Here is a 10,855-nt window from a genome sequence, read left to right on the forward strand (position 1 = left end):
CCAGTCATGACTTTTTCTATCCATATACCAATTCTTAGTCTAAACAATGTAAGAGCACAAATCAATAGTTCAATCATTGAGAAATTATGATGTCCGTTAAGGTGCATGTCTGTTTACTTCTGAGCACTTTTCTGAATATGGTATAAAACAAATGAAATGCATTATATTTTTAATGCACAAGTCTAAGGGCAAGTGTTATACAGTATTTGAGAGTGTTTGTCACTGGGTAACTTAAAAACAGGAGAGACACTTTGATGTAGTGGTTAAGGCGACTGGGTAGAAAATGGGAGACCATGAGTACTAATCTTGCCAACGAAAAATGCAGGGACTTGTCCAGGCAGTTGCCAGGAGTCAAAAAATGACTTGACAGCACAACCCTCCTGCCTCCCTGCAAAAAACATAAGAACATAAGCAAGCAACATACTCTTTAGTTGAGGAGATAAAACATTTATAAAAAAACATAGTAACTTTTAAATAATGTATTACTTCGTGCCATTTATTTATTTATTTATTTATTTAAGCACTTTTGGGGCCTTATAAACATGGTGGCTGAAGAGAACTTTGTGTTCAGTTTTGCTTTTTTTTAATCCTTTGAGCCAATACAGACCCAGTTTATTTGGAAATTGCTCTTAGCAGATAGATAAACCAGAAAGTAAACTTGCCTCTCTGTGCTCTCATCATTCATTTGCATTTGATTTCTTAATGGGTCCTCCAGGAATAGCTTTTGGTCTCTGTTGAACTTCTGAGAACAGGTTCAGACAAACATAAACTTATATTCATCATATATTCATAATATCCAGTGTCCCATAGTAACCCCTTGTTATATAAGTGCAGACAAAGCTTTCGACTGACTGAAGGAGAAGAAAGAGAGGAGGGGGTTGTATATATCCTATATGTCTTCATGAGTGTTCTAGAAGAAGCACATTGCTTGGAAGGGGCACAAACTTGGAGAAGAAATTCCACCTGGAAATAAAATGTATGAAGAGAGAGAGTAAGATTTATGTTTTCATAATTTTAGTGATAAACCGGAGGTTGCTCTCAGGGCAGAATGAAAAGAACTTTATACTCTGTGGTCTGCAGAATATTTAAATAATATCAGCAGATTTCTGTGCAGTATTCCGTTCTCTCTGCTGAGCCTATATATTATACCAAATCTGCTCGTGTATGAGTAGATTTGGTATGAAACCCACCCGCCAAATAGCATGTCCTCCTATCCAATGCCTGTAAACTAACTGGGAGCCTTTGCTGGACACTCTGTGCATGTAATTTTGGACAGAGTAAGAATACTGTATGTTGCCCTGGAATGTTGAAATATATTACCAGTTGAAAACATTCCAGTAAGTAGATTATTCTTCTCAATGGATCTCAGTGATATTCCTCTCTCCTCCTCATCTCCCTCTGCCTTCCTTTTCCTTCCCTTCCTTTCCTTGAATCTAAATAACCAAATCCAAAAAGAGAGTGAAAATGTATGGTGATGCAGACATATTCAATATATGCTAGCATTTGCATTCACATATGTATCTACCTACGTACCTAGCTACACACATACATACATACGTAGGTTTAGAATGGTAATTTTCATCTTTATATAGTTTTCTTTGATATTATTTTCTATTTTATTTCAGGTCGAACATAGATAATTCTCTGTTTAATGGGACATAAAAGAGGGTGAGATGATGGCAGCATACACAATCTTAACAATCTTTAAAAATGGATTGTATGTTAGGCAATCAAACAAATGAGTATAATGAGACCAGATGAGGGGGGAAAAGAACAACTCCTCTACCTATCTGTTTTGCTGAGATTTTTCATCCTTTTTTTTCTTCTTCCAAATATTACTTCATTACACAGTAAGAATATGTTGCCCTGGAATTTCATAATATATTTGCAGTAAAGTACATTCAAGTAAGGAGAGTGTTCTTCGCAATGGATCTCAGGGATTTTCCTCTCTCCCCTCCTGTCCCTCTCCCTTCCCTTGAAACAAAATAACCAAGAAAACTATTTAAATAACAAAGAAAGAAAAATGAACAAAGCCCAAAGTTCATTCAAGAAGAGTGTGAAAATGTATCATTATGCATACACACAAACACACACACACATAGACTACCATTTGCATCCAGATATGTATCTACCTACCTGCATACAGACATACAGACATACATAAGTTTAGAATGGTAATTTTCATATTTTTTATAGTTTTCATGATATTCTTTTCTATTTTATTTCAGTTCGTTTGTTTTTCTTATGTTCTCCTTTCAGAATGGAAAGTGATCCCACACACTATACAATTTTTAATTTTGAGCAACGTTGAAAGAATACTCCCCAACAAGATTCTATTACACCAATGATGTTATGGATTCTGGTTGTTAATTATTCTGCTATCCATGTACTGAGATCTTATATTTGGCTTTATTATTTTTTTATTAAATGTAAAATAATTGTTAATCTATTTTTTTTAAAAGTTCTTTATTTGCAGACTTTTCAGCTTGTGATTGTTTGGTACAACATACAGAGTTACTTCATGGAAAGGAACACCTTTATTTATTTATTTGTTTGTTTGTTTGTTTATTTATTTATTATTTAAATTTATACCACTGCCCAACTCCCCCAGTGGGGGGATCTCATAAAAGAAAGAGAATGATAGATTCATGGAGTTGGAGTGGTTCCTATTGACATCAGTGGTGAATATGTATATAAATCTCTCACAATTTCTCTCACAAAATATTCCATTAGCTCCCAAATAATAAATGGTATATTTGGAGATATGGGCATCCAAAGAGAAGCATGGCTAGAGGTAGCATTCAAATATAGATAATTCTCTGTTCAAAGGGATATAAATGAGAGGAAGATGATGACAGCATACACAATCTTAATAATCTTTTAAAATGGTTTGCATGCTGGGCAATCAAACAAATCAGTATAATGATGAGAAAAAATCTCTACCTGTTTTGCTGAGATTTTTTGTCCTTTATTTTCTTCTTCCGAATAATATATTTTTTCACTCTTCATTTCTTCAATCATGTATTTTTCACTGGCAATCATCCCCCTTCTTTTCTTACTGCATAAGTCACCTCTCTCATCAGATTATGATTGGAAAAAAGTAGTAATAACCCCTTGTAATAACTTCAAGTGGTCTATATATCACACTTTATGTATGATATTTGACTCTTTTATTACTCTTTTTAATATTTTATATATCATATTTTATAGATACTTATATTTGTAGAATATTAGTCATGATAATGCAAATTAATAAGATTGCTTTTAAATTTGATTAAAGGGCTCATTTACATTATGGTCTATACATATTTTAACATTTAATTGGAACCTGTAAATTCAAATTTAAAATTATTTTAAATCAGATGGTTCATGTTTTAAGGCTAATGTGTATATCTTTACAGAAAAGTATCTTGTACTGGTCAGTGACCATAATAAAATTGAACTGAACTGATACACTTACCGTTTTGGGAGATATTAGAGGACAGAGTGCTATGTTCACCTCTGAGCTCTTAGAGGAAAAAAGGTGGAACATAAACCCAAAAAAACATGAGGGTTTTTCACTTAATTGGTCTCCCTGCCTTTTCTGGAAAACCTGTGCAGATTTTGTTATAGCGAGACCCATGTTTTGACTCACCAGCCATGGATGTCACTAGAACCAAGTTCAAAGAACTATGAGAAAAAACAGCTGATTAGATACTAATGTTCAGATGTTCGTATTCCTACAACTTCTCTATATTTTTCCTTTATTTTTTTTCTTAAGAGACATGAATGTGTCATGCAACCCATTCTGCGATGTGTGAAAACAGCCTCAGAAAACATTTCCTTAAAGGTATAATCCACGATGTTCTTAGGATAGCAGAATTATCATTCATGCATCACACTTGTAAGGAAACATGGCCTTAGATTACAAACAAACATCACAAAATAGTATGATGCAGTAAAAATCATCAGCATCATCTGTTTGCCATAATCTTAACTAAAATGAATGCTTCTTTTAGGATTTAATATATCATGTTCTCATTACTGAATGCTGATAACCAAGGTTATCAGTTCCTGTCCAGTTCTGATTACTGCAACTTTTCCACATTCATACATAATATAGGATCACAGAGGAACCGCTCATCATTATTAAAGAGCTTGAGGAGATCAGCTTAAGATTATACAACTGAACAAGTGAGAAATACTCTATGCTATAATTAAGGTTGTAGATAAGTAGAGTTTTATTTGTCCATTAACTGGTTTCCTTTACTTCCTTTTTACAAGCAACTGCTTGCACCCATATTCAGGCTTCAAAGAGGCAATGTATAAATTATCCACATATGATTGAATGTGGATATTATATGCAAAAAATGAGGGGTTACAGTTAAATGGTACCTGTTACTGGCCACAACTATTTTTTTAAAAAAATTCTTTCCAATTTGATATACCTTGACATCCCTTTTTAAAGTTTCAAATATAAGAAGGAGGGCAATTTCTATATTTAAACCTCAGGACATTTGAAGCGCTGTGGGGATAAAAAGGGGAAATGGGCAATAGGATGGCTATTCTTATTATAGCTAACAGCCAAACCATAATACGTGATTGAAGAGTCTATAACAACTTATATGTTATTTGTGTCTCTCACCCTGGGTGGGGCAGATACTTTGGCAGCAGTTCACTGGTAGAATGTTTTCTTCTGAAATTTGCAAAGGTCTGGGAATTACAGATCCAAAAAAATGCTGGGATACTGGTAGAAACTATGAGAAAGGCAGATATTCCTTAATCACACATTTCTCTGGCACTTGAATAAACATATTGAAAACATTCTTTGATAACGAACGTCCAATACACAGTTTATGGATTCTTCATGTCTCCCCCTCCGTCACGAAAAGTGTTCATATTTAAATGCAAATTTTATACTATAAGAGGCAATGATATTAATTTTTTCCTGTTTTGTTTTCTTGCAGCTGGGGCATTCCCTTTCGGTAATTGATTTTAAGAAATGGAGAATCAATCCTCCATCTCTGAATTCCTGCTCCTTGAATTCTCATCAATTCAACAATTGCAAATCGCACAATTCTGTTTATTTCTGGTTTTATATTTGGTGACCCTAACAGGGAATCTTCTCATTATCTCTGCAGTGGTTTTTGATTACCGTCTCCACACACCCATGTACTTCTTCCTAATGAATTTGGCCATCCAAGACATTGCTTCTGTCTCAGTTCTTATCCCAAAATTCATGATCAATTATCTGTTGAATAGCAGACATATCTCTTATTCTGGATGTGTTGCTCAAGTCATTTTCTTCATCTCCTTTGTAGGATGTGATGTTGCCCTTCTTACAGTCATGGCGTATGATCGCTATGTTGCCATTTGCAATCCTTTGCAATATGAACTGATAATGAATAGGAGAGCTTGCATGCAAATGGTTGGAAGTGTGTGGGTTACTGGTTTCCTCTATGGTGGGTTACATACTGGTGGGACCTTTGTAACTCCTTTCTGCTCCAATGTTGTCAACCAGTTCTTCTGTGAAATCCCACAGTTACTTAAGCTTGCTTGCTCTGATTTATACCTAGCTGAAATTGGAGCTGTAATTTTTAGTGTTCCAATTCTGCTTGGCATCTTTATCTTCATTATTGTTACCTATATAAAAATCTTCTCTGCTGTCCTGAGAATCCCTTCTGTTCAAGGGAGGAAAAAGGCACTGTCCACTTGCCTGCCTCATATTGTTGTTTTCTCTGTATTTTTAATTCTTGTATGTTTTGCTTACCTTAGGTCCCCACCTCAGAAACCTTCCCACTTGGATTTGGCAATTACTATACTTTACTCCATTATTCCACCCATGCTAAATCCAATGATCTATAGCATGAGAAATCAGGAAATTAAAAATGCTCTATCAAAGCTATTAAGTTTCTGAGGTTGTTCTAAGCATATATTATTCAATTATTTTATAGAAAGGCAATGTGCATAGCTATGAATCTCTTTGTGCAGCGATTATAATTTTAGGAAACTGATGTCAAAGGTTAATTTCAGCAATAACTGCCAGATATAGGTAGAAAAACCATGCATAGAACTCAATGAAAACTTCTTCATTTCTATTTCCCTTTTAAATTTTAAAACTTCAGCCAGTTTCTTTTGTAGATCCACTGAAGCATCCTTTTCTAAGTCATTGTCTTGGTCTGTCAGTTGTAAATCCACTTTCAATACCATCTCTATCTTGTCAAATAAAATTTATTCTATGTCTGTCATTTCTTCAATAACATCTTTTGGATATAGTCTATCCATAGAAGCAGACAACATTACTGACATTGTTGGTTTTGGGACTACTATTTTCTGATTCCATTTTACAGAAGTCTCCTTCAGTATTTTTATTGTTATAACATTTTACAACATTTTACAGGTTTGTAAATCTTTCCTCTCCCTAAATTTCTAATCTATTTCTCCATTCTCCACTTTTTTTCTTACACTTTTAATGCTTTCTTTCTATTCTTTTTTTCTTTCTTTAAGTTTGGTTTGTAATAGATTTCATTATTATAATCAAAATTCTTAAGAAAATTATGTCTATAAATAAACAATCAATATACATATTCCCCAATAAGAGGGAGGTTTTTCAGAGAGGAAATACTCCATATCCCCATCTTGCCTCAGTGAAGAAGTTGTTTGAATCCTGAAAAGAGCTAAAATATTGCTTATGTTACAGGAGCACTTCCATTCCTACAACCTAACTGACATACAGCCTAGAACCTGAAGTTACCTCTTATATAAACATCCCAGAATTACTTTAGATAAAATTGTGGCATGCAAATCATTTTTCATATCCTCAGCAGGACAAATTATGTTTGAAACTTTCTACATATATGATGATCCAAATTTTGACAACACATTTCAAAAATGTTGCATCCCGATGTCCCATGTCAGTGTTTCAAAAGTTTCATGAGGATGTGTTTTTGATTCAGTATGAAAGAGGAATGCCAGAAGTTATCTGGTGCAAAAAAGAAATGAAGTAAGAAAAAAAAATGTTAGCTTTGTTGTGCTTTTTCTATAGAATAGTCACAATTTGAACTAAAGTCTCCATATACTGTATAATTATCAATAATAATTTCTGTGTTTGACTTCAATGTCATAGACACAGAATCTAAGTCTCATACATATTTACTCCTAATTTTTCAAATATAATTCTATTCCTATTAATGATTTACTGCTCCTAATAAGAAGGGGGGGGGTGTTATTGAATATACATTCGTTATAAGAGTCCTCCCAAAGTAAAGGGGATGGAAGCTCAGCTGAGTTTCATTCTTATACTGTTTTTCATTTATTTTATGAGGGAGAAATATTGTGCAACACTGTGTATCATTGGAAAGTATCCTGAGGAACACAAATATCTTGAGTAACCCATAATATACTTTAGAAATAAATAAATAAAGCCCTTCATAAGAAAAAATCCCTCTGAGATGAAAATCAGAGGTTCCGTAATATAGTTCACAGAAGCCCTTGAACTATACCCATTGTTGATACAGAGAAAAAGAAGATGAAACATGGAATATGACATAATCCTTCTATTCTGAAAAGCCTTCCTTTGTATAAGGGTTAGAGAATGCGAGGCTCTTTATTATCAATTTATTCAAAGTATTAAAGGACCGCATATCATATTATGTACTTCCATATAGAACATCTGGGCACTGTGCAGCATTGAAATACTTAAACTATTATAGAATATGTAATAAACATATTAATTAAAATAAATAAATAGAATGACAACATTTTAAACACAGTATGTTCAATGCTACCATATGGTACTTCATGTAGTACTTGGATGTATTTAATAAATTTGATTTAATATTAGCTTCAGGATAGTAGAGATAAAATATTGTTTATTTGCATAAGTAAAATTGAATGTCTTGCCATTGTTTATAACAGTATTATTAGCAGTAGAATAAAAATAACCCACTGTATTTCCATTGTATATTTCTTATTTATGTATTTCTGCATTTATATTTCACATTTCTGGCACCCCCCGTCTCCCCCCAAAGGGGAGACTTAATTTGTAGGGTAGTTTATGATAGAAAGATGAGACATACAGAGAGAGATAGAGAATTAGAGAGATGGAAGAGACAGAAGGTCTTCAATTTTTTTAAAAAAGGAAGGAAGGAAGGAAGGAAGGAAGGAAGGAAGGAAGGAAGGAAGGAAGGAAGGAAGGAAGGAAGGAAGGAAGGAAGGAAAGAAAGAAGGAAGGAAGGAAGGAAGGAAGCAAGGAAAGAAGGAAAGAAGGAAGGAAGGAAGGAAGGAAGGAAGGAAGGAAGGAAGGAAGGAAGGAAGGAAGGAAGGAAGGAACAGGGGGAGGAAGGGAGGGAGGACCGAAGGAGGGAACATTTCATACTCATCACACTCAGCTTGTAATAAACGAGAAGAGTTCACTATGAGAAGACAGGACACCCTGGAGAAGATGCTGATGCTAGAAGAGTGGAGGAGAGAAGGAAGAGGGGCCAACCAAGGGCAAGGTGGATGGATGATATTCTAGAGGTGACGGACTCATCCCTGGGGGAGCTGGGGGTGTTGACGACTGACTGACAGGAAGCTCTGGCGTGGGCTGGTCCATGAAGTCACGAAGAGTCGGAAGTGACTGAACGAATAAACAACAACAAATCAGAGTCAAAAAATTCTCTCTGAGATGAAAATCAGAGGTTCAGGAATGTAGTTCACGGAAGCCCTTGAAGTATAACCATTGTTGTTACAGAGAAAAAGAAGATGAAACATGGAATATGACATAATCCTTCTATTCTGAAAAGCCTTCCTTTGTATAAGGGTTAGAGAATGTGAGAGTCTTTATTATCTATTTATTTAAAGTATTAATGGACCGCATATCATATTATGTACTTCCATATAGAACATCTGGGCACTGGGCAGCATTGAAATACTTAAACTAGTATAGAATATGTAATAAACATATGAATTAAAATAAATAAATAGAATGACAAAATTTTAAACACAGTATGTTGGATGCTACCATATGGTACTTCATGTAGTAAAACTTGGATGGATTTAATAAATTTGATTTAATATTCTCTTCAGGATAGTAGAGATAAAATATTGTTTATTTGCATAAGTGAAATTGAATGTCTTGGCATTGTTTATAGCAGTATTATTAGTAGTATAAAAAAAATACCAACTGTATCTCCATCCTATATTTCTTATTTATTTATTTATATTTCAAATTTCTGTCACCCCCTGTCTCCCCCCAAAGGGAGTCTCTGGGTGGTCTACAGCAAAATGAACAATTTAAAACCATAAAACTTAATTTGTAGGGTAGCTTATGATAGAAAGATGAGACAGACAGACAGACAGACAGACAGAGATGGAAGAGACAGAAGGTCTTTAATTTTCTTTTTAAAACAAAGGAAGGAAGGAAGGAAAGAAGGGAGGGGGGAGGAAGGGAGGGAAGACCGAGGGAGGGAACATTTCATACTCATCACACTCAGCTCGTAATAAACGAGAAGAGTTCACTATGACTGTGTAACAGTACAACTTAGGCAGGTCAATGACAAAGATGATGGAGGTTATATGAATATTAAAGGTAGATCTACCCACCCAACTCTTTCAGGAGGACATATATTTACACTACTCTACTCCAAAGTGGATACTGCTGCTCCTCATGATTGTCCAATATCTTTCAATGTAGCGATAGGAAAATGTAACATTTAATAGTCACAACTGTGGTAAGCATGGACCAGCACTGGACACTGGATAGGGTGATGATGCAAAATTCTGGAGATTCATCATTTGTGCCTGAATTGGAATTGCCCTCCCCACCCCCACCCCTCTCATATATTCTTTGGTCACTTTGGGAAACAGGATTTTTTGCATTTTTTAAAAAAAACTGCATTATGTCCACAATAGAATTACTTTTCATATATTCCTTGCCACAAAATAAAACTCAGTACTGCAATTTCAGGGAGACATGAAAAGGGCTGCTAAAGGTAAAACATTTCATTCCCTCCTCCCTCTCCAAAGTTTACAGCATAACAGAGTACCTTTCAGCTATTTTAATTTCCTCCCTCCTATTTTCTTCTAGTTCTACCCTTCATAATACTGCTATTCAGTACACTGCATACAACCAAGATTCTCCAAAAGTTTTATCATAACACACAGAAGGTTATTCATCCATGAAAGCAACTTTCCTTCTTGGTTTCTGTGCATACAGGAACATGTTTTTTTTTTTTTTTTCATTTTCTTTTTTCTCTAATAATATCTTTAGACAGGTATACAAATTTAATTCAGGTGAATGAATCAATTAAAATCAACATTTCGTGAGGGAGAAAAAAATCTAATAAGACAGCCAGTATAAAAGTTGTATTTAAAGAAGTACATATATAGAAAGAAGCACAATCTGAATTATATTTTCTATATGTTTCTACTAGGTTTGCCATAGAATATAAGTAATATGAAAAATAATGAATGGATTATTTTCTCTTTGAAAGGAAAAGGTGTATGAAATTTAACAGCACACTTAGCATTCACTTGTATTTCTTTATGTTGTATAACAAAGATTTAAGAATAGATCTCTGTCTGTGACAATGATAGTCTTTAACTAGGTTAAGGCTATTGATTGTAAGCTGCTCAGACCTGTTTTAAGATGAGCGCGTATACAAATGACTTAAATAAATGAATAAATATATAAATAAAGGTACAGAAAAGAATTGTAGTTTCATCAGTTGCACTAGGAGAAAGCCTAAGCCTAACCCACTGAATCAATAGCATTTTTATTTATCAATTAATATGCTTAGGAAAAGATGGTTCGACTCACGCACTGAAGATGAAATATACTGCAAAATGGCCAAATGGTTTAAAACATTTATTAAAGTACAAATAACTGAGAAAA

The 10,855-nt window shown here is 34.3% G+C and overlaps 1 protein-coding gene across 1 annotated transcript; it reads left to right on the forward strand.

Moving 5' to 3' along the window:
- The first annotated feature begins 4,981 nt into the window (after positions 1-4,981).
- LOC134497326 (olfactory receptor 14C36-like) lies at positions 4,982-5,896 on the forward strand. Its single transcript, XM_063302993.1, has one exon. The coding sequence runs from the start codon at positions 4,982-4,984 to the stop codon at positions 5,894-5,896; it is 915 nt and encodes a 304-aa protein (XP_063159063.1).
- The last annotated feature ends 4,959 nt before the right edge of the window (positions 5,897-10,855 follow it).

Source organism: Candoia aspera, chromosome 4 (genome assembly GCF_035149785.1).
Source record: "Candoia aspera isolate rCanAsp1 chromosome 4, rCanAsp1.hap2, whole genome shotgun sequence".
Taxonomy (NCBI): Eukaryota; Metazoa; Chordata; class Lepidosauria; order Squamata; family Boidae; genus Candoia; species Candoia aspera.